Source organism: Cnephaeus nilssonii, assembly GCF_951640355.1.
Source record: "Cnephaeus nilssonii genome assembly, chromosome: 4".
Classification (NCBI taxonomy): Eukaryota; Metazoa; Chordata; class Mammalia; order Chiroptera; family Vespertilionidae; genus Cnephaeus; species Cnephaeus nilssonii.
In genome coordinates, this window is record NC_137075.1 from 24,431,272 (window position 1) to 24,457,075 (window position 25,804).

At 40.3% G+C, this 25,804-nt stretch overlaps 1 protein-coding gene across 2 annotated transcripts in view; it reads right to left on the reverse strand.

Annotated features, from left to right (window-relative positions):
* Positions 1–25,804, reverse strand: part of AKAP6 (A-kinase anchoring protein 6) — a 490,615-nt gene that overhangs the window by 234,670 nt on the left and 230,141 nt on the right. For both annotated transcript variants that reach the window (XM_079769683.1, XM_079769682.1), the window contains exon 6: positions 11,803–11,925. In XM_079769683.1, the coding sequence (XP_079625809.1) occupies positions 11,803–11,925 (123 nt within the window). The remainder of the gene's footprint in view (positions 1–11,802; positions 11,926–25,804) is intronic.

The window sequence follows — 25,804 nt, forward strand, 5'->3', positions numbered from 1 at the left end:
AAGCATATTATTCACCCGTTCATCTGCTAATCTAAAGGTCCCAGTGCGTAAACCAGGACTTAAGAATATTATGTGGATTTAGGACAATCCCGGAAGGACTCCAGTTCCATTAAAAACGTGTTTGGCAGCCTGGGGCAGATCTATTCCAACTCACATGCTTCATGCATTTGAAAGGAGGTACAAACTGCTTTTAAAGTAAATTTAATAAATTTTCTAATATCAAGTCATTAACATCCTGTCCAGTCATGTAGTCCTCATATTTGAAATGCTAATGTTAACCTGTGGAATTTTTTTAGCCTTTCTAATATCTGAGTTAGCATTTTTATTTTCCCGGTGTTTGGGGCCATAGGAGATGAATCACATCCTGCCACCAGAAGAAAGCATTTCTTGCTGTCCCCTCTATAGGTGTTTTTCTTGTTACAAACACACCATACAAGACCCAGAAAGCTCTGTGACCAGAGTCCATTTCGGTTTGAAATAGGAGAGGAAATAATTTTTTAAAATATGTTTTTATTGATTTTGAGAGAGAGAGAAATGGAAAGGGATAGAGAGATAGGAATATCTATGAGAGAGGAACATCATCAATCAGCTGCCTTCCACATGCACCCCTGCTGGGGATGGAGCCCGCAACCCGGGCATGCTGAGCCACACTGGCCGGGCTAGAGGAAATAATTTAATTTGCAGACATTCTCAGTTACTGTTTAATGAGTTATACTATTAAAATTTGCTGTCTGTAATGGTTGTAACACTGCTTTTACAAATGCGTTTATTCATTTAGCAGATATCTTCAGTAACTATTGTCACGAACAAGGCTGGGTATCAGAGGAGACACCCAAGAGACATAAGCTGTCCCTCAAGTAGGTGACAGTCACAGGTGAATTTTTCAGTGAAAGGTGGATGGGGAGGAATTCAACATCTCTAGGAACACCCGAGTTTTTTATACCACATGTTGTCAGATCTCAAAGGAAAATGTGTATGATTCCCCCCAAATGAACAAATCATCCTCACATATAAAGTGTTTCTTTGATCTTCACAAGAACCTTCAGTAGATATGACAGGCATCTTTCTGGCTAATGTAAAGATCTGTTTCAGGCTTAACACTTTTACCTTAATATCATTTATATCCGATAAATTGTTTCAAGACTCCAAAATCCCATGAAACACTGGAGATAAGTGGGATCTGCACTGGGGTTCACACAGGGAGAGAGTTGGTAGGTGGCAGCCCCTGGCTCACGTGAGTCAGGTCATGCACGGGCTCTTGTCTATACAGTGCGCTTTAGCCTGAGCATGGACCCTCAGAGTGCAAGCCAGTCTGCAAACTCTCTCAATGCTTAGCATAGTACCGCCCTCAATGGTAAGTATATAATAAATGCAGTGTTTCCCTGGCATTCTAATTTAAAACATTCATTAAATCCTAAAAAGAATACTAAATAAAGTGTGATAAGTTAGTCCAAAGTAATAAATTAGCACCAACAATTTTCAAAATGATCAGAACTGCTGAATATTATATGGCCTAGGAGTCCATAAACTGAATCAGGCCAAAAGCATATTCCCAGGTGCTTTGAATAGTTCAGGGATCCTTTTTAACTGAAAAGGGAAGACTACATTATGCGCCTCCTAGAGACACAGAAGTAGAGTTATATGAGTAAGAAATCTGGTCCAGGACGTTTCACGTGTCCAAAACAAGCCTCCTGTCCCCACACATCCACCTCTCAAAATGCCTGCCTGCTTTAGATTCCCAACAGATCTTTCCATTCCCAAGCCAACAAAGGAGGTACGGCAAGGCTAGGAGCTGAGTATTTCTAAAACCCCAAAGAGAGGTAATGCTTCCTACTAAACTCTCAGCTACTTTCCTTAAACTAATGGGAACTAAGAGGGACAGGCAAAGGGAACCTCACAGCTCCGAGGTCCCGCCCTGCTTGGTGAGGCTCGGGGGGCCGCAGCCAGATTCACACAGCTCAGGCTATTTTTTAATTTAAATTCTTTATTGTTTAAAGTATTACATGGTCTCCTTTTCCCCCCCCCCATTGACCCCTCCCTGGCCACTCCCACCCCTCAGTACATGCCCTCACCACCACTACCCCCCCCACCCCCGTCTGTGTCCATTGGTTATGCTCGTATGCATGCATACAAGTCCTTTGGTTGATCTCTTACCCCCTCACCCCTGCCTTCCCTCATAGATTGGACAGTTTGTTCGATGCTTCTATGACTCTGGTTCTATTTTGGTTCCTCAGTTTATGTTGTTCATTATATTCCACAAATGAGTGAGATCATGTGATATTTATCTCTCTCTGACTGGCTTATTTCGCTTAGCAAATGCTCTGGTTTCTCTTCAGACCCTATAAATCTTTCGCCTTTTACAGCTCAGGCTTTTGAAGTCTGACGAGGGCCTCCCTTTCGCAGAGTGGTACGGCCGCATGGCAGCTGCTGGTTTTGTGAGACAACCTGCTTGGGCCAGACTTGCCTATCATCTCAGCAGAGAAAGAGAGGCAGGGAGAGGTGGGTAGCAGGACGTGGGAGAAAGGAAAGCCTGTTTTAACTCCAAGGAATGAAAAATGGAGCAGAGTTGGAGATAGGAGGGCAAGCAAAATAAAAACAGATGAATTTATTTGAGGAACCTTATTTGTATGGCTAAATACTGTGAGAAGTATAGTGTTTTTCTTTTAATACAAATGAAAGCTATTTAATAAAAAACATGATATAACATGAAGATCTAAATGCATGAAAATACCTGTCCTGAGATTTTGTTAACTAGGCACATTATTAGTTCAATCCAATCTGCTTTTGTAAGTTCTTAGGGCAATGAAAATAGGGGAAAATTTTTAAACCCTTCAAGAGTACCAAGACTGTAAGCACTGTCTGCAGGATTTTGGTGCTTTCCGCCACCTTGTGACACCCACCTCAAATTGCAGGTGCCAGTCCTAAAATGGACAAAATTCTGGAAGAAGGGCTTAAAAGTTGCCCCGATAAACACAAACTCAAAACTCTGTACACACACATACATGGACCTTAAATCGCTTTTTAGGACCTATTGCAAAAGCTATCCCTAAAGTATGACAGACTCTCATTACATGCGAGCTTTGAGTTGCTGCTGGAGACAAGACACAATTGGGACCAAGAAAAGGCTATCACTCAGCTAGTGTTAAAATAACCTGGATGCTCATTGCAGTATTGTTTACAAAAGCGTAAATAAGGAGGCAGCTTAAATGGCCATCATCCTGGGAACGATTAAATAAACTGTGGCACATCCACACAATAAAATATTAAGAAGATGCTAAAATGTGCAGATCATCACGTACTAACAGAAGGATATCTGAGATATGTTTAGATATGAAAACAAGTCATGGAAAAGTATATATAATATGAATTAAAAATCCTTAAATCTATGCACTTTTACATAAAAAGATCCAAAAGGATATAGAACAACTGGTTTATGTTGGTTACACAAGGGAGGGTATGCTTTTCACTTTGAATTTTATGCTCTTTTATACAGTTTGAATTTTTTCCAGTGAAAAAAAAATTATGTTTTTCTTTAACTAAGTCCCATAATTACAGCAGCAATTGTGTGCAAGACAAAGTTTGCTCTACCTTCAGCACAAGCCCCCATGGTCACTAAGCTCTTGCGACATCTGCTGCCTCTTTTTTATGTAAATACTGCTTCTATGGCTCCCATTCCTGGGTTTCACACACCCCTAGAAAGGCCCTGGAGCATCAGTCCCACTCCACACACGGGCAGAGAAGCTTTCAGCCCATTTCTACCCCCTCAGACACATTCAAGTCTTGGCCAGATCTGCCTGCTCTGGGCAGCAGGTCTTCCTGTGCTGTTCTCAAGGACATCAGTAGCTGGAAGCCAGGGAAGGTGAAAAGGGAGTTGGTAGTGCATCAAAAAGAGAGCTAACCAAAGCACTTGCATGCATAGATGCATAACCCATGGGCAAAAACAACAGTCTGGTGAAAACCTGGGGAGCGGGGAAGGGAGTCAATGGAGAAAAAAGGGGGATAGCTTAGTACTTTCAACAATAAAGACACATTTAAAAAGAGAGACCTGTTGCTATGTCTCTCCCATCTATGCCTCTCTATCTCATCTATTTCCTCTACTCTGTTCTTATCTACCACCCACACCCTCTCCATTTCTTCACTGCTCAGGCATCAAATCCACTCACTCAACAATAGCGTCCCTGGTCTTAGGCTTGTGGCACCCCTGACTAAGTAAGCAAACTCCTGGTCTTCGCCGTACTGGAATCCAGGCATGCTTCTGCCAGGGGAGAGACCTGTTACATGCTTATCAACCTGGCCTTCTGGTCTGCCTAACCCCAAATTCCTCAAAGCACTAAGATATCCATGTTCTTTTGGAACCAAATCCCCAAAATAGTTTCTCTTAAAAGCATTTTCTATTCATACCACAGACAAGGGAGTCATTTCCTTAATATAGAAAAAAAGCTCCGATAAATCCTGAAGCAAAATGCCAATGACCCAACAGAAAAATAGGCTAAGAATATGAGCAGGTGGTTCTCAGAAAATACAAATGACTCCTAAAAATATGAAGAGGTGTTCAACTCCACTTAAAACACACAAGATACAAACCAAACTACAATGAGATGCCGTTTGTAACTATCACGAGAACAAATCTCAATCAGTGTGATAACATTCTCCAATGGCAAGGATGTACAGTAATTCACATTCTCATGCATGCTGAGTATAAACTGGTACAATCTCTCTCAAGGACAATTTGGCAATACATGAAAATGTTAAATGTGTATACCCTTTCACCCATAATCCTCATATGTAAGGTATTTATTCTAAGGATATAATTCTACTATGCAAGATGGTGAATATCCAAGGATAGCCACTGGAACACTGTTTGTAATTGAAAAAGACGCAAAAAAACCTAAGTTTTTATCAATAGAGGACTGGTTAAATAAGTTATGGCATATTCATAAACAGAACACGCTGCAGCCACTCAAAAGGATGACGCAGTTCTGCACTGATTCTGAATTACTGATAAGGTAAATTAAGGAAACAAAGTTAAGCACACATACGCATTTGTTTTCAAATACTCAAAATAGCTCTGAAAGGATATAAAGAAACAAGAAACCATCAACAAAACAACAAGAAAGCCCACTGTATGGGAGAACATATTTGCCAATGTTATCTCCGATAAGGGTTTAATCTCCAACATTTACAGGGAACTCCTACAACTTAACAAAAGGAAGATAAACAATCCAATCAAAAAATGGGCAAATGACCTAAATAGACACTTTTCGAAAGAGGACATGCAGAAAGCCAAGAGACATATGAAAACATGCTCAAAGTCACTAATCATCTGAGAGATGCAAATCTAAACAACAATGAGGTACCACCTCACACCTGTCAGAATGGCAATCATCAACAAATCAACAAATGACAAGTGCTGGTAAGGATGTGGAGAAAAAGGAACCCTCTTGCACTGCTGGTGGGGATGCAGACTGGTACAGCCATTGTGGAAAACAGTATGGCGTTTCCTCAAAAAATTAAAAATGGAACTGCCATTTGACCCAGTAATCCCACTTCTAGGAATATATCCCAAGAAAACAGAAACACCAATCAGAAAGGATATATGCACCCCTATGTTCATAGCAGCACAATTTACAATAGCTAAGATTTGGAAACAGCCTAAATGCCCATCGGCAGATGAGTGGATTAGAAAACTATGGTACATCTACACAATGGAATACTATGCTGCCATAAAAAAGAAGGAATTCTTACCATTTGCAACAGCATGGATGGAACTGGAGAGCATTATGCTAAGTGAAATAAGCCAGTCAGTGAAAGAAAAATACCACATGATCTCACTCATTTATGGATAATAAAGAACATCATAAACTGATGAACAAAAATAGATACAGAGGCAAGGAAGCATCAAACAGACAGTCAAACGACAGTGGGAAGGCTGAGGAGGGTTGTGGAGTGGGGAGGTAAAAGATCAACCGAAGGACTTGTATGCATACATATAATCATAACCAATGGATGCAAGACACTGGGAGTGGGGTGAGGGCATGTGCTCAGGGGTAGGGGAGGCTGGGGGAAGTTCAATTGGGGGAGAAAAAGGAAACATATGTACTACTATTTATAATACTTTAAACAATAAAAAAAATTTTTTAATTAAAAAAAAAAAGAAACACGGAACAGTGATTGCCTAAAGAGAGGAGAATTTTTAACTGGGGGGATAAAGGTAGAAGACTTACTTTTGACTTACTAAATTTTTATACTCCCCTTATTTACCTTTAGAATTTTGTGTTATAGTTAGTAAATATTAGTTAGTAAAAAAATACATTTAAAGAAACTCATATCCTCCCAATGCTATACTCAAACCATTTTCCATTATGTCCATAGTTATTCTCTCATGGACTTCATCTATGTTAAGTTGACCCTAACCTTGTGGAATTGGTGACTGATTCATGCAACTCTCCTGTTTTAAAATCAAATCAAACCTTCAATGAGTTTCCATTGCCCCCAGAGAAAAGTTCAGTTCATTACAAATCAATCTCCTTCACCACCCAGTCCCAACCTGCCAAACTCCAACTCAGTCTCAGCCACACCAGATGGCTCTCCACACCTCTCTCACTTGCCCATAAAATTTTCTTCCATCTCCTCTCCTTCCCTGTCTATCCAACAGATCATATATGGCCTGCGAGGTGTACATCAATTACCTCTATGAGCCTTCCCTACCCTCTAAGAAGAACCAATAAAACTTTTTTCTCTATGCTCTGAACAGTACTTTGCTTATCCTACAAGAAGTTTACTGCTCAAAATTGCATTACATAAATCATTTATGTGTCTATAGATAAATACATTTAATTTATGGTCATCTTTCCTAGATCGGAAATCCTTGGAAGATAAAAACCTAACTCATTCATCATGTATTCCTAGCACCAAAATGACTCATGGGTGCTTAATATACATGAACTCATTGTCACCATTTCCCCCCACATTTTCTCATTTATCAAACTGAATTAAGAATGTTGTTTTACCAGGGCTATTTCTATGTGTTTGGTTAATGGTTGCCCAACATGACCTATGCAAATGTATCTCCCAAATTTAAGCCCCGCACTGTGGTTGGGTCCTTTTCCTAATTCTTGCATAGCTCTCTGGTGTCCATTTGACTTTGGTTCCTCCGACTGGATACTTTCATTAGCTATAGGTTTAAGAAAACCCTTTTGGCTTGTTTTCCTACAATTGATTGCATATGATGTGTTGCCCATTTGGTGGACTGAACATACATAAGAACTATTTGGAAAATCAGAGTTATCTTCTCAGGAGCAAAGGACATGAACTGAAATCTCTCCTGGGAGAAGTTGCTATCCTGCTCTGGTGGTTACTGTTAAGTCCTCTAACTCTGGGATGCGAGGGCGATCTGGATGTGACATCACCCCATTGATCACCAGGGTTGATTCAGTTGATCTGACTGACTAGGTGGGTGTCCCCCTCCTCCCTCACCGATCCCTGTGCACCCCTCCTGAAGCTGTGCCCTGATTGAAGAAGATGACCTTCCCCCAGAAAAGAAGACTGGTCTTTGGTCAAAGGTATATGAGTAGCTGCACTCCCCTGCTAGAATCTCCAAACAAGCTCTTAAGTCCTCTAACTCTGAATACTATAAATCCTCTTAAAGGGAAAAAATATCTAAATAGTCTGCCAAGAACTACTTAGGATGCTTCTACTCAAATTCAGTTTTTGCTGACTTTTGCCTCTTTAGCCAATAAAAACAAGTGTGAGGGAAACAATTAAAATTTCTATCAACAGATAAGTGGATAAACATATTGTGGTATATCTATGCAATAAAATATTACTCAGAAATAAAAATGAATTAAAACATGCAATAAATGTGCTGGGTGAAAGAAACCAGACTCTCCCCACCCCCTCCATAAAAATAGAGAGTACATATTGTTTAGTTCCATTTACGTAAAGTCCTAGAAAGTACAAATGAATATAATAGTAACAGAAAGCAGATCTGATTGCTCAGGGATGGGAGAAAGGCCAGCAGGAAGGGAGGGAAGAATTTCAAAGGATCATGGGAAGTTTTTGGAGGTGATGGACATGTTCACAGTCTTGATTGTGGTGATGGTTTTATGGGGCTATACATTTGTCAGTTTGTGGGAATATGTAAAATAGTATGCTTTAAATTATACCTTAATATAGCTATTTTTAAAAGGTGGACAGAGGTGAGGAAGAAGGAAGTCCATAAGAACATATATACACAATGCTATTTTAAAAGTGGTTTTCAAAGAAGAGGAATGTTCAACATGTTCAATACTTACAAAATACCCTTCTAGCATGACATTTTCCTGAAAATGTCATTTTCTAGGAAGATAGGAATTGTATCTTTGAAGGGAGCAGCCTGGTTGCAGGCAGATGATTAATTATCATGGAAAATCATTGATGTATCATCGCAATTTCACAGTACTAGTACTTCTTAAGTTAAAATAAACCTCCTTCACATCTCTCATACAGGTATTGTGAAGCTTTAATTGATTTGTATTGGTAAAAACCCTTGGTTACTGTCATGGAAAATAATTGAATTAAGTATCAAAATATAAATGTACAACTTTTGGTATTGTTTTTATTTTTCTTTATAATGAACATTGTGGGGTGCCAACTATTCCAACACATTATTAAGCCAAAGAAAATGCTGAACTCAGGGGCTGGCACATGTTTTGGTTTAATGTAAATTATAGAATCTATAGAGATATTGAAAGAAACTCATGTAGCTATCTCTGAATGCTGAATACTCTTGCAAATACCCCTTGCCCACTCATTAAGGAGCAGTAATGACTTATGCAGGGTGAAGTAAGGAATATAAATATGTAGGCTTAGTTGTATACATACTTTCTTTATGGTAAGGTAGGTATTCTTTTTGTCTTCCTTTGAGAAGAATAACTTATTAACTCAGCAACATAGCAAGCAAATACAATAAAAAGTATAAATTACAGAATTAATCAGAAGACAATGTCGGGACACAGAGTAACTCGGAGTCTAAAGATGTTTAAACCACAGGCTGTATCTCGAGTAATGGACACAGCATGCAGTATAACAGTGACTCAGTCATTGTTCTTAAGTATCGCTCAGTGGCGATCCACGCACACTAGGTCTTCAGTAACTGTTAACATCATTCATAATGTCAGAAGTGAAATTTGAGACTGTGGCCAACCTCGGTGCACAGACCTGGACACCGTACTCCCTCACTATTTGCACAGTGGAGATAAAGAAGCTGTTTCTGTGTTGTCTATAGTCAAACCAGTACAATCAGACATGACCATGGAGAAAACTGGTTCAAGGAAGTGTTGATCTTAAAGCAGAAACAAGTTTATTCTTTAAGAGACAAACAGTTTAAGAAGGACTCTTTGGTGTGGATCTAATGGAGAAATCCAGAGCACAGAGGATAATGGTTTCCACATTTTGGATGAGAATATCACTATGAGACCGGTAAGAATGTCTGCAAGCCATTATGGGCAGCTGTAGAGTCCTGCTATTTATAGGACTAGAATACGGTAGTTACAAGCCACGTGTGGAAATTTAAATGTAAGTTAATTAGAATTAAAAATTCATTTCCTCAGTTGCTGTAGCCACATTTCATGTGCTCAGTAGATAAATGTGGGTAGTGGCTCCCATATTGAACAATGCAATATAAAATATCCATCACTGCAGAAAGTTCTAGGGGATAGTGTCGGGCTAGAATGAGGCAGAGGCCAACACAGGGATGCCAAGTAAGGAATATAAATTTGTAATACAGATTTGAGAACAGAACATTGGTTATAAAGAGGCCATGTCCCTCAATTCCCAAAGAGAAGGGAGAGCTTGGTTCCCACCCTCTTAACCTGACTTTCAATGAAAAGAGTTGAGGCACTCTTTATGTCCCCATGCCCTCTGGGACCTCAAAAACTGAACCTGTGTTTCCCATAAAATATTAAATCAAGAGAAATTAAGACAGCACACTTAATGTGAAATAAAGTTCATATACTCCTGTTTAAACACAGATTAGAATTTCTGTCAGAACAATGCCAGTGAAAAGTTGACATTCTAATTAATATAATTTACATTATAAAGCACTGAATATCTTTATCTTGCTATTATGAAATGCCCTCTTTAAAAAAATCAATGCTCTACTCAACAGGGAATTGAGTACTAAGGGCAGTATTTTTAAATCCATGTACAAGAGAGGTGTTTAAGGTTACTGCCATTTCTCTCTCTCTCTCTCTCTCTTTTTTTTTTTTTTTTGCTTTTGCTCAATCCCTGCACACACCTCAACATCTCCTCCCCCACCAGAGCTGTCTGCCTGCTCTCTATCTATGAGTCCGTCTCTATTTTGCTTGTTAGTTCAGTTTGTTCATTAAATTCCACATGAGTGAAATCATATGGTACTTGTCTTTCTCTGACTGGCTTATTTCACTTAGCATAATAATCTCCAGGTCCATCCATGCTGTCTAAAGAGGGTAAAATTGTCTTCCTTTTTATGAACAAGTAGTATTCCATTGTATAAATGTACCATGGCTGTGTTATCCACTCATTTGCTGATGGACAGGATACTGGCATTTTTACATGCCATCAACCCAGGTCTCTAAAAAGGGAAACAATACAGTCAACCTCTATCACACAGTCTTGTCATTCTTTATCATCCACAATACTGCTTGCATGCAGCAATAGGATTTTGAGATTGTTTTTCTTGCAATGATATAAAACATTACAAAATGCAAGCACCAAAAACCTAAAGCATTCTCTCTCTCTCTCTCTCTCTCTCTCTCTCTCTCTCTCTCTCTCTCTCTCTCTCTCTCTCTCTCCGTCTTTCTTCTCCCTCTTTCTCATTCTCTCGCTAACACAGGGAGCAGTCCTGAAACCCTGCGACCTGTCACACATATAGGACTCTCACACAATGCTTACTCAATCCATATTCTGAGTGTGTAAGAGGGGCAGAAAATCTACCCCACAGCTGGGTGCCCAAGGATTGGTGTTCATTGCCTTTGTCAATTTTATGCTATCGGTGAAAGGAATAAAGATGAGATCCTTAAAGCTTGAATTTTCATTTCCTATGACAACGTGCTTTTTCTTCATGCTTTATCACACTCCACTACTTGGTATCCACCCCTTCATAATTGATATCGGCCATTTGAAGCATTCAGTAAAAACCTCATGAGGTTCATCAAATGTCCCTCAGTCTATAATTCTTGCTCCTAACATATTCAGAAGCATATTCATCCAAGTGTTTCCCACTTCCCCTCCATGCTTTTCCCTCTGCACAGGGACGAGTGTAATGACAGTTGTATTAATTATATGCTGAAAACCCACATAGCAGCAAAAATGATGGAGATCATCGTTTTAAATATTTTATTAAAATAACCCAGTGTAGAACAGATAAAGTAGACCCTCTTGATAATGAGAGGTTCATTAATTTTACAAGAATTCTAGAAAGCTTAGAATGGTCATCAAAATTATCTCTTTCATTTATATTTTTTTTTAAGGAGAGGAAAACCTTCGATCGTTGCTTTAGAGAGTGAGGGCCTAATAAAATTTCCTAAGGTATTTTTAAAGTAATTACTTATCTTTCTGGAAAATGTTTTTAAAAAATAGCTTGAAATATGGAGGATTTAGATTTTATAGGTTTATTTGAAATGCCTATAAATTTTCAGTTGCTGCAGTTTACCCCATTAAAACTTGGGTTTCATTAGCATATAATGACTTCTGATAAATAAAATTGGTATCCTCCATAAACAAACAAGCAGTGCATCAAAATCCTTTCATTACTAGCAGCAAAAGCAACACAGTCTCGCCTACCAGGTGTGTCTCCAGGTACAGTTTAAGGCCATCCGTCTCTGCTTTAGGGGGTGTCCAGTTCTCAGTGGTTTCCATGGCTTCATTTAACCACTGAATGAATTCATCCAGCTTGTCTACAAACCCCTTGTGACAAAAGAGAAGAAAAGAAAGAAAAAAGGAAAGAACAAGAAAAGCGTTAGTTTGTTGTTCAAAGCCAATCTTAAATATTCCAAACCTTACTGATGGTAAAATTGATACCACTGTACTTCCATCCTAGTTCCACACTGTAGAACAGATTTTCTCCAGTACTCTTCGCACTAAAATCTATCAAAATGGAAAGAAGGTGTCCCTTACTTCCTCTCAGTTTTTTCCTAGGAAAACTTTTCTGAGAAATTTGGATTGGTCTCCAGGATGTCATTGTAAAGATGAGCTAAAATTATCAAAACATTTCTGGTGTCTGACAAGCTCCCCTCACCAAAAAACAATTCAGGTCTGCTAGGAACACTCATGGGCTTTGCGGGATGAAAACATTTCTGTGAAGATGGTATTCTTTACTCAGAAGCCTGTAGAGTTGTTACCTTAACTGAATTAGAAATCTATTTTTAAGTCACATAGGTGTTTTAAGGGGCTTGGATGAGTTCTAATGACAGCCCAAATGTCTGTGACGGAGTCTGAGTTCTAAGAAACAAGGAAGAGTAGAAAAGGTGGAACCAATGAATAAATGTAAACATCTGCTCTGGGTGTGTCCCAGACAGCACAAATCACAATAATCTTGCAATTTTTAAAATATTGGTTATAAAAGTTTATTGACCATTTAAAAGAACACATCTGTAGAAATGGAAATTATTTTGAAAGCCCAGCTATGAACCTAAGGCAAGGAAATGAGGTTGGGTGCCTGCTTCTCATGTCTAAGTAAACAGCACCACCTGGAGGTGTAAAAGAGCAAAGACAGGTTTTGACATTTGTGCTCACGAAGATGGTTTGGGATGCTTACTTCCCTCTAAACTTAACCTGTTTTTCTGTTTTGTTGTTTTGTTTTTCAGATTTGCTTTTTAATTAATTTTGATTAATATTTTTAATGCTTAACAGGATATCCTGAGACTGAAGTAATAGTTGAAGATTCTTTTTTTTTTTTTATCATGGTTCTCAGAAGCCACATTTTGTTATTAAGGTTTCTTCTAGATATAGTTTAAGGTTCATAACCCTTTAATTCAAACAATCGATTGGCCTCAAAATAATTGTTAGAAAAGAACAAATAGTATTGAGAAGAGTAGTAGAGAGAAAGGCAGACTAATAACACTCAGAAACACACCCCTGTCTGTCAAAAGGGGACACTGCAGAGATGTGGACCTGGCGGCCCAGGGAGTCCGATCTGACTGTCCAGCCACTCTCTGGTGTGGTGTGTTGTCAGCCTATTAAGTCCATCATTCCATGTGGTGGTGTACCATGTGTTTTACCATGATCCTAAATGCTATCCAAAGTTTTCCTTTTGAAAACATCCCCACTATGCCAGGTGTCACAGGACAATGACACCCATCCTTTTAAAAAATCTCTAATTTTCTCATATTGCAACTTGTTCTAAGTGCTAAGAATTCATACCAAGTAATTAGTTTTGCCCTTTCTCATATATTTAGTTTGTTTAAAATTAAGTCCTAATTATTGATACTCTCATAATTAAATTCTGATAAAAATTAAGATAGCCTTTGCTGGCCAAATGGACTTATAGCAATATCATCTGCAAGATTTTCCTAACATCTCTCAAAAATGCAGCATCTGGCCTCAGTGTGCCTCATACCTCTTCTGAGTGAACCCAGGCCTGGCACTAGCAAAAGCCAGCCTTGGTTCACAGCTTAGCCTCTCCTGGCACCTCCAAGTCCAGCACAAGTAGCAGCCATCTGCAGATTGCTTTGTAGCTCATGCCAGGTGGTCCTGGGGAAAAACAGGTCATGATTTACCTTGTCCTGTACCTCACAGGAGGACCCAGAGCCAGCACACCCAGTGGACAACTTCAGATCATATCAAATCATCTCCATAAGTGACACACTCAAGGGGTGGAATCAGCAGGCACCAGAGCTACGCTGAAGTAAGTCCTGCTCTGTGGGGTGGGACCCTGCACAACTGATCCTCCACAGTGGTTGGAGGTCTGAGGTTGGTGGTCACAGCTGATCTGCCTGAGGGTAAATCCCTACCATTGATGTGTCAACAGCAATCAAGGTTCAACTACAAAAGGAGGGTGTACACAGTCCACATGGGGGGTGTGCCTTGAGTGCCCAGCTTGGGTGATCGGGGGGCTATGCTACTGGATGCTACAGAACACCTACTACATTAGGCCACTCTACCAACCCTGTGAGACATAGCACCCTACCCAAAAGAAATGAACATAGAGAGGCTGCCAAAGTGAGGAGACAAAGAAACATGTCCCAAATGAAAGAACAGAACAAAACTCCAGAAAAAGAACTAAAGAAAATGGAGTTAAAGCAATCTACTACATGCAAAGTTCAAAATACTGGTTATAAGGATGCTCAATGAACTTAGTGAGAACCTCAACACTATTAAAAAAAAAAAACCAGTCAGAAATAAAGGCTACAATAACTGAAATAAAGAATATTTTACAGATGGTGGGGGTAAGTGGGTGGGTTGGAAGAGATCAACCAAAGAACTAGTATGTCTACATGCATAACCCATGGACACAGACAATAGGGTGATGAAGGCCTGGGACGGTGGATGGGGGCAGGCTACAAGAGGTCGATGAGGGGAAAAGGGGGACATATGTAATACTTTCAACATTAAATATTTCAAAAATAATAATTCACAGAGAATCAACAGTAGATAGATGAAGCCAAGAATTAAATAAGTGATTTGGAATATAAGGAAGCAAAATATACCCAACCAGAAAGAAAAAATAATTTTTTAAAAAATGAGTATAGTATAAGGAGCCTCTGGGACAACTTCAACCATTTGCATTATATAGGTGTGGAAGGAGAAGACAGAGAGCAAGAAATTGAAAATCTATTTGAAAAAATAATGACAGGAAACTTCCCTAACCTGATGAAGAAAATAGACATATAAGTCCAGGAAGTACAGAGAGTCCCAAATAAGATGAATCCAAAGAGGCCCATACCAAGACACATCATTATTAAAATGACAAAGGTTAAAGACAAAGAGAATCTTAAAAGCAGCAAGAGAAAAGCAGTTAGTTACCTACAAAAGAGCTCCCATAAGACTGTCAGTTGATTTCTTAACAGAAACTTTGCAGGCCAGAAGGGATTAACAAAAAATATTCAAAGTGATGAAAAGCAAGGACTTACAACCAAGATTACTCTACCCAGCAAAGCTATCATTTAGAACCAAAAGACAGATAAAGAGCTTCCCAGACAAGAAAAAGCTAAAGGAGTTCATCCCCACCAAACCAGTATTACATGAAATGTTAAAGGGTCTTCTAGAAGAAGGAGGAGATGGAGGAGGAGGAGGAGGAGGAGGAAGAGGAGGAGAAGGAGGAAGAGAACAACAAATATGAATAATAACATGGCCTTAAATACATATATATCAACAATTGAATAAAAAAACACAACAAAATAAACAAACAGGCAGGACAAAAACAGACTCATAGATACAGAGAACATTTTGAAGGTTGCCAGATGAGAGAGGCATTGCAGGGATGGGTGAAAAAGTTGAAGGGATTAAGAAGCACAAATTGGTTATTACAGAACTAGAGGCCCAGTGCATAAAATTCGTGCACAGGTGGGGTCCCTAGGCCTGGCCAGCGATCAGGGCTGGGCTGGAGAAGAGGCAATGTTTGCCAGGCCAGGCACGGAAGAAACAGACACTGATGCCACCATTGTTGGCACCCCACCACGGCACAGTTCCCTGCCTCTCCCCTCCTTCCACCATGGCGGGCGGGTGGTAGGCCGATCGAGGCCGGCTGGCAGGGGGGAAAGACAGAGCACAGGAGGTTGGCCGCCGGCCCCAAGGAGGGAGCCAGCCCTCGAACCTCCTGGGAAAGGGGCCACGTCCAATGCCACCCACCCCCAATTCCCCATCCCAGCCCAGGGGCCGGCCCCAATTGGACCATCGGGGCCTGCCAGCTGGAGGAGGAGAGACTGCGGGAGGTTGGACAGCTGGGGGAGGTTGGCTCTGGGAGCGCACTGACCACCAGGGGGAAGCTCCTGTGTTAAGTGTCTGCCCCTGGTGGTCAGTGAGCGTCATAGTGACCTGTCGTTCTGCTCGCTTAGGCTTTTATATATATAGATAGTCAAGTGATGGAAAGTATGCATAGGGAATATAGTTAATAATATTCTAATAATTATGTATGTTGTCAGATGGGTATGAAATTTATTACTTAGTAAGTTATATAATGTCTAATCACTGGGATATACATCTGAAACTACTATAATAATGTATGTCAACTGTAATCCTATCTAATAAAAGAGATGCAAATTGACCGTACTCCCGCTACGCCCACAAGCCACGCCCACCAGCCAATCAGGAGTGAGTATGCAAATTAACCAAACCAAGATGGTGGTTAATTTGCATATCCAGGCACAGAGCGAAGACTGAAGACAGCGTAGAAGGAAGCCAAGCACTGCAGAAGGGCGCGAAGCTGCAGAGAAGCAAGCAGGGCGGTGGAGAAGGGAGGGAAGCAAGCAGGGCAGCGGAGAAGGGAGGGAAGCAGGCAGGTGGTGGAGAAGGGAAGTAGGCAGGGCGGTGGAGACGGCCGCAGGAATCCCTGTTCTTGCAGGAATCTTCCTGCAATGGGCCTCTAGTTAAAAAATAAAAAATATTTAAAAGTGAAAAAAAAGAAATACCATCTATCATCTGCAGAATCTCATCAGAATATCAGAGTCTAGATGGTTGATAATTGTGAGTTGAAAATAATTTTTTATAGTATTTATAGTATTAAATAGCATTTACTATTGAATTTAGCCTTGAGTTGTTATATCTGTATATATAAATTGGTTTGGGGGAAATTAAGTCAGGAAGTAAATTATTTTGGAAACAACTGGTTAAATCCAAAAAAAGACAGATAGTCAAAGATGTTATTTGAAATATAACTATTCATAGCTTCTCTTCCTAAAAAAAACAACAAGCAAACACAATAATGTGTGTGTATGTGATTACATGGGTACCTCATCAAAAGTTAGTCTTAGCCAAAGAGTATTAAACAATCGGTTTCAGATTTCCTAACAGAATTATGATTAAATAGTTAGCTGAAATCTGTGAGATGTAGGTTAGGCAAAAGCCATGGGACCCAAGTGAACCTTTCTGGATGATCTCTCTGCACAGCCTGCCAGACCACAAAGCCAAGGCTGTCTGATAGAGAGGGCCTCACTCTGCCTTTCCTCTGAATTATATCCCATCCTCACCAGTTTCCATTTGTTGCACATTTTCTCAACTCTGTTCTTGCCAATGCTTAAGAGTTTCATCAATCACAATAAAACTGAGAAATCCCTGTTCTTAACTTGTAATGAGAAGCTACACACTCCTCCTCTTAAGGAGATCTTAGCTTTCCACCTCCTCTTCTGCTAATATGTGTGACCACAAAATATAAACAGAAATCATGAAAGCAAAGGAATTTGGAGCCCATCTGATTCTGGATACCTTTGCCACTGCTATTTCTCCACCCCTCCCAGACCCTGTATGTGTGTACCATCACTCATGCTATGTGTAGTGAACAGTGTACTGTCTACCATCCTCATGTCATGAGATACTCTTCATAGAAAGACCAAGTAAGTGCCACTCAGTACACCAAGCCATGCGATGTGCAGGAGAATTCACATTTGGGCACATACAGAGAATAGATGATGCTCATTTTCAGAAGCTCTGCTAGTCTTTGTGGTGTGAATGAAAGAAATAGAGACTGATGTACGTAACCACATAGGAAAACGGGGAAAAGTACAAAGTTTCATTTTGTAATACAAAGCAAATCCTAGTACAACAAACATTGGTTACTCATTCATTCTTTTAAGCGCCTACTCTGTCAAAGCACTGCTGCACAAAATTGGGAATCTACACTAATAAAAGAGAAACATGGAAATTGACCATACCTCCGCTACACCCACAAGCCACGCCCACCAGCCCATCAGGAGCGAGTATGCAAATTAACCCAACCAAGATGGCTGCGGCCATGGAGCGAGCAGGAGGCTTGGGTTTCCCTGGCAATGGAGGAAGCCAAGCTTCCCGCACACCCTGGCTGGCCCTGGCCTCCACTCAAGGCTACAAAGTTTCAATTATAGAAGATAAATAAATCCCAGATACCAGGGCCTCCACTTGGGTCGCCAGGGGGCATGGCCAACCTGCAAACCACCACAGGCCCTTCGCCCAGGCCACCCCACGCCCCAAGAGAACCCCCACCCTGATCCAGGACACCCTTCAGGGCAAACCAGCTGGCCCCCACCCGTGAACCAGGCCTCTATCCTATCTAATAAAAGAGTAATATGCAAATTGACCATCACTCCAACACACAAGATGGCTGCCCCTATGTGGACACAAGATGGCCACCACAAGATGGCCAGCAGGGGAGGGCAGTTGGGAGGGACCAGGTCTGCAAGGGAGGGCAGTTGTGGGCGATCAGGCCAGAAGGGGAGGGCAGTTGGTAGGGACTAGGCTTGCAAGGGAGGGCAGTTGGGGGCGATCATGCCTGCAAAGAAGGGCAGTTAGGGGTGACCAGGCCGGCAGAAAAGGGAAGTTGGGGGTGACTGGGCCTGCAAAGGAGGGCAGTTAAGGGCAATCAGGCTGGCAGGGGAGCAGTTAGGCATCAATCAGGCTGGCAGGGGAGTGGTTAGGGGGTGATCAGGCTGGCAGGCAGAAGCAGTTAGGGGCAATCAGGAAGGCAGGCAGGCGAGCAGTTGGGAGCCAGCAGTCCTGGATTGTGAGATAGATGTCCGACTGCCCGTTTAGGCCCAATCCTACTGGGATCGGGCCTAAACGGGCAGTCGGACATCCCTCAAGGGGTCTCAGATTGGAGAGGGTACAGGCTGGGCTGAGGGACACACCCCCTGTGCACGAATTTTGTGCACTGGGCCTCTAGTAAAAAAATGAATGCCATTTCATCAAAAAAAATTTCCACAGAACATAAAGCATATCTAAGTACTGCCCTACTGAATTCAAGTGATTTTAATCATTTTGAGAAAAAAATTTTACAATAAATAAAGAGCTGGGACACTCTGGATTTTCTTATAAAATGTATTCTGTCTGTATCAGAATTCTGTCTGTACCTAATTTTGTTTCTATTCTTAGTATTTGACCTCTCTGTTTGTTTCTCCGATATTCAAAGTTACCTGGAGAGTCAAAGATGATTACAAAATTAATTTCCTTCATGACACAATCCAATGCTGCCATCACACTACATAAAAAGCACATTTTATGCACATTCAACTCATCGCTATGGGCTGAGTCACACACCTTTGAAAGGCCGTATTTTAGCCTTCATTGTTCAAACCCCTGCTGATGTATCCTCTCTGCTGTGGCTCTTCCCTGACATTCCCTACCACCAGCTTTCTTGTGCACCCTTTCTATGCCACTTCCATTGTCTGTCTCCCTGTCAGGCTCTCCAGGGGTACACTGAGGGTGACCCAGTCCATGGGCTTCAATCCTTGCAGGCCACCCCCTTAATTGTTTCCTTCTCATGGGCCCCTTGCCATATCCATATTTGATACATATTCCAAGAATCTGAAAACTCTTGATTGGAGCCAAACCAGGATTCAACCCCTAAAGATACCCTGGTTATCCAACGTGGGAGAAATGGAACAGCTCTTAGTCCTGCTACCACCATTTGGCAGTACACTTCCCACTTTCAAATCATTTGCATTTTGAAAGTTCCTTAATGAGGTGCTTTAAAAAAAATCTTACTTTTACACTTTTTAAAGCATCAATCTATTTAAAGACTAAGCAGCACAGTCAAAGTGCATGCAAATGTACACTTGGAGGTTTGTGAAAAATAATTTGCTAGAGCCCTCAGCTAGTTAACATACATTTGAGGATTAGATTATATTAAATTTACATCTGAGTCTTGGAAATAGCCACACTCTCATGGCAGGTTAAGAATACCCATTATTTTGTCCTGGCCAGTATGGCTCAGTGGTAGAGTGTCTGCCTGTGTACTGAAAGGCTGCAGGTTCAATTCCCAGCCAGAGGCAAGTACCTGGGTTGTGGGCCCTGTTTGTGGGAGGCAACCAATTGGTGTGTCTCTCTGGCATTGATGTTTCTCTCTCTCTTTTTCCCCCTCCCTCTCTTCCACTCTTTCTAAAAATCAATGGAAAAAAATATCCTGGGTGAGGATTAATAAAACAAAACAAGAATACCCGTTATTTCACTTATTTTCCTACCTAGTTCTCTCCTACAACAAAGCTCATGTGAATAAATATAAATCGTGGGGAGATTCCTGTTGCCCTCTGGCAAGGCAGTCGTGTGTAGCAGGAATAAAAGAAGAGCCTTCTTGCACCAGACAGGGGACCAGGTAACAACGGTACAGCACAAAAGGAGATCTGATCTCTGACTTATAGAGTTGAAAGCCTAGGCACAGTTTTTTTATAGAATTACATAATTTTCAGGCCAAACTGAAATTAGATACTAATTCTCTAAAAGGGGAATGGGGACACATACAACAGGTAGTAGACGCTGCGTTGCCACCACAAGTCTGTGAAGTGGTACTGATTACGGTCGTTTTACAGATGAGAAAACTGAGGGTCAAAGAATGTGAGTGATTTGCCCTAGTGGCAGAGTTGGGACTTGAACCAACCATATCTCACTCCAAAGTCTGTTCCTCTCAAGGCAGAAACAGGGCTCTTAGAGACACATTATCCAGCCCAGATGAAGGAGAAGCAACACTTCCTCTAGTCCCACAGTTTTGACACTGAGGTTACAATTATCTATGCTCTGAGTTCTTCCTCCTTCACATTCACTATTTTCTGTTAATTCTTCTGAAAGGGGATTTGTGATCAGGCTAGATGCTTAACAAGAAATATATACTTAGGGTAAGGAGGAGAGCGATTTTTTTCAGCAAGCAAAATTCACTGCAAACTTCTTTTCTAATTTACAGAAAATGTAAACCAAAAATTTAAGGCAGTGACATGCTTGAACGATTCTCATTACAGATGAGTTTGACTCAGTTTAATCACAGAGATGGCCCTTGGTTCTCAGGAAGTAGTTCATCCAATAACCTGAACTGCTCATTTATTTTGATGTCTGCTGTATGGGTATGTGTGTGTGTGTGTGTGTGTGTGTGTGTGTGTGTGTGTGTTCACCCCTCAAAAGGATTCATATTTCTCAGTAGATAGAGCGATGATGTCTGACCTAGTCTAGATCAAGTTAGCTGCCTTCAGACAGGAACCTGCTGAAAAGCATCAAAAAAGTGAACTATTTTCAGTATATTTATGAAGAAAATTGGTCAGCCTCTGCTGTTGAATTTTTTAAACCATAAAAAGTATTTACTCCTTTCTTAGTGTTCCAAGATTAAAGGAGTCTGAGTTATCTCATTTGAACAATTCTAGCTGAAATCGTAAGTAACTGTCATACAATATTCACTATGTGCCAGGACCTTTTAGTGTATTTTACAAACAATAGATGATTCGGGTCTCATAAAGACCCTTTGAGGTGAGTGCTACTGTCATCCCCAAGTTACAGATTATAAGACTGAGGCCCTGACAGGTGAGGAGATCTACCCAATGCTATAGGACTGGAAGGTGGTGGACTCAGTCCTGAATCCAGAGAGCACCACTGGCACCACATGAAATCATGAAAGGCCATTTGATCTAACAATTTGTTTAAGTCCCTGGAAGAAATTAGAAGTTGAAAAAATTTAAATGAGTGATTCTTTGAGGAGCTGGAGAGGGTATATCAAAAGAAAAAGAAATGTTAATTGTGAACCACTGTGAATAATGTGAAGAGAACCATTGCTACAACCAGACAAAGTGAATTTAATTCCAGGATCCATCAATCTCTTACTAACAGTGTAAGCTAAGTGACCTACTTAATGTCTCCGAAGCTCAGTTTCTTCACTTGAAAGAGAGGGACAGTAATATTCATCTTGGGTTTTATGAGAATTTCAAGAGAAAATACACTTTAAAGCCTGGTATAAACCCAAGGTTTGCTAAGTGATTTTTAAAAGCCATTCCCAATCAACAAATTTCAATTTGATCTTTTATTTAGTTCATTTAAGCTGTGCTACATTCACACAATGAAATACTACTCAGCCATAAAAAGAAAGAACTCTAGCCCAGCCAGTGTGGCTCAGTGGTTGAGCAGTAACATATGAACCAGGAGGTCACGGTTCAATTCCTAGTTGGGGCACATGCCCAGGTTGTGTGCTCAATCCCCAGTAGGAGGCGTGCAGGAGGCAGCAGATCAATGATTTTCTCTCATCATTGATGTTTCTATCTCTCTCCCTCTCCCTTCCTCACTGAAATCATATTTGCCAATGATACATCTGATAAGGGGTTAATTTCCAAAATATATAAGGAACTTACACAATTCTTGACACCAGGAAGACAATCCAATAAAAAAAATGGGAAAAGGACCTGAACAGACACTTCTCTAAAAAAGACATACAGATGGCCAATAGACATATGAAAATATGCTCAATGTATTAATCATCAGAGAGGTGCAAATTAAACCACAAGGAGATATAATCTCACACCTGCCAGAATGGCTACCATCAATAAATTAACAAACAAGTGCTCGCTAGGGGAAAAGGGAACCCTAATGCACTGCTGGTGGGGGTGCAGACTGGAGCAGCCACTGTGGAAAACAGTATGGGGTTTCCTCAAAAAATTAAAAATGGAACTGCACTATGACCCAGTGATACTACTTCTGGAAATATATCCTAAGAATTCCAAAACACCAATTCAAAAGAATATATGCATCTCTGTGTTCTTAGCAGCATTATTTACAATAGTCAAGGTCTTGAAGTAGCCCAAATGTCCATCAGTAGATGAATGGATAAAGAGACTGTGGTACATTTACACAATGGAATACTCCGTGGCTGTAAAAAAGAAGGAAATCATATCTTTTGTGACAGCATGGATGGACCTGGATAGTACTACGCTAAGTGAAATAAGCCAGTCAGAGAAAGACAAAAAAATACCATATGATCTCACTTATATGTGAATCTAATGAACAAAATAAACTGACAAACAAAATAGAAACAGAGGCATGGATACATGGAACAGACAGAGAACTGTCAGAGAACTGGATGAAAGAAGGTGAAGAGATATATGCATAACCCATAGACACAGATAGCAGTGTGGTGATGGACAGAGGAAAAGGAGGAGGCAGGGGCTGGGTGGAGGTGGGCAAAGGAGTATGCATGTATGGGGTGGAGGGCTGGGAAGGGGATATCTGTAATAGTGTAAAAAATAAAATTAAGAAAAAAATTAATTAAAAGATAAAAAAGAACTCCATTTAGAAGCAAAATTATGTATTCAGCTTATATATATATACTAAAGGCCCGATGCATGAAAATTTGTGCAAGAGTAGGCCTTCCTTCCCCCTGGCACCCAGGACCTGGGCTTCCCTCCTCTGGCCGCCTGCAAGCACCCAGGACCTGGACTGCCTTCCCTCCAGCCGCCCGCAGGCACCCGGGACCTGGACTTCCCTCCAGCCCCAGCTTCATCCGGAAGGACATTCAGAATGACATCCAGAAGGATATCCGGTCTAATTAGCATATTACCCTTTTATTATTAAGATATACCAACATATATTTAATCTCCCATTTTTGCTTAATTCTTAGGCAGAGAGTTCCTATACACAATGACCCATCTAGAGTTTTATACAATAGCTTCCTAAGGCACTCTACCTTTCCTGACCACATATCTATGTGCTTCATGTGCCACCAAGACCCAGATGCTAGGGACTCTACCACCTCACACATTTACTGACATTTCCACCGACAAAATACAATACAATACAACTAACAGAAGAAAGGATATGGACATGTGTGAGATGGTAAGAAATTTTGAATAAAGACTGAAGAGAAAAGGAAATGTTTGAAAACAGTTTTAACTCTGATTCCACAAGAAAACTTAAAAAACACTAAAATGTTTTATGAAATACTTAGCACCTTTCTAAAGGCTGAATGGGATGTCTTTAGAATATAAAAATATATAAGGAGACAGAAGAAGATTTGACTTTGGGTGGTGGGCACACTGTGCAATATACAGAACTTGTAACATAGGAACACACACCTGAAACCTGTATGTTCATGTTAACCAATGTCACATCAATCAATTTAAAATAAATAAATAAACAAACAAATAAGTAAATAAATAAATAATTGTTCCAGAATAAAGGCTGTCAGTTGGAAAGAGAAAGCAAAAAGGGCAGAGAATGGTATTATCTAAAGCTGACCAGGAGGGAAATTCTTTTCTGAACTCAGTATCATATAGAATGGGTAAATTGAGCTGAGTCTCCTCTAACCTTGTTGGGGATAACAATCACTTTTAATAAACATTTCCCAACATGCCCATAACACTGACTCCTTACCACTGAAGGGCAGAGCTGAAAATGTTGTTAGAGTCTTGTGTTTAGATTAGATCTAAATACTTTCCTGTTTAGTAAGACCTCCTTGTAAATCAAATACCTGAAACAAGAATGCATGTGGTTAGATGGGATTGTTTGTAGAATGCTAAGGTCATTAAAAAGATTATCTGGGATTGCTGAGTTGTTTATATAAACATTCTAAATTTTTTCTAGGGACCATATAGTTCCTTAGTAATACCAAGTTAATATTTTTAGAAAAAATTGGAATTCCATGTAGAGAGTTTATCATGCTGAATGAGCAATAAAATAGCCAGCTTTCTACCAGAGTACTTCAGGGCAGTGAGTCAGTAAAGGGCAAGAACAACACAGCTGCTGTCTATCATTAGAGCCAAGAAGACAGGAAATAGTATTGAAATACATCTGCTTGGAAAAGAGAAAAGGAGAAGAGTTCCCATGCAGATTAGAAGGCCCTTAGATCCTATCTCGTTCAATGCCCCCCATTTTACAGATAAGGAAACTGAGGCTCAGAAAGACTACTTCACAGATAAAACAAAACCAATAGGCAGCTGAGCCAAAGATCTCAGGTGTTTTGTCCTCAAGTATAGAGCTCTAAATGTTCACTTAAAAGTACTCTTGGGCATCCTTTGTACAAAATTTCTGTAATTCAAAAAGATATAGTTTTTAAAAGTAATATAAAATTTAGGAGTACTATTGGTTTAATTAACCATATATACTACCTAGGTTGGATAGCATTAGGCTAGCTGAAGTAAAGATTAAATTGCCTTTTTTGTTCAAACTCCATGGGTGTACACATATGCACACATGTATATTAGGTCCTTTATTCATAAATTATTTATTGAGAGCTTTCTATGTATCAGATATTGTATTAAGGCCTGGAACTCACATATAAATGACCTAAATTCTTCACTTAAAGAGTTCAGAGCACAGTGATATCATCAAACTGTGACATGTTATAATGTTCTCAAAATGTGTGTTAAGATTCCTTTAGACTATAAAGAATTATTAAGGGCCCCACAGAACTTTTGTTTCTATGAATTATAACTATAAATACTCATTTTAGCAATTTAAAAATATTTTAAATTCATTTATATATAACAGTAATAATCTATTAAATCTTAACATATCACACACTATTATAAAAATAACTATGTTTTCAAAAATAGTGAAAAGACTGGCATTCTTTTAGCTGCATGCAAAGCAACTGTATACTTCCCTCCCAACAGATCACCCAACCCACAATGTGCTGCCTTTCCAACCCACTTTTTAAATGTTTCCATCTTTAGCAGTCAGGGGTTTGAAGGACAATTCTAAACTTATTGGAGATCCTTCCTTTTACTTCTCAGAATAGTTTGAAATGACCTTCGCTCTGGTTAAAGAGTGCTGTGGGATTATTATTTATAAGTACACTAGAGGCCCGGTGCATGAAATTCATATACTCAGGGGGTGGGTCCCTCAGCCCGGCCTGCACCCTCTCGCAGTCTGGGAGCCCTTGGGGGATGTCCAACTGTGGAGGCGGGAGAAGCTCCCA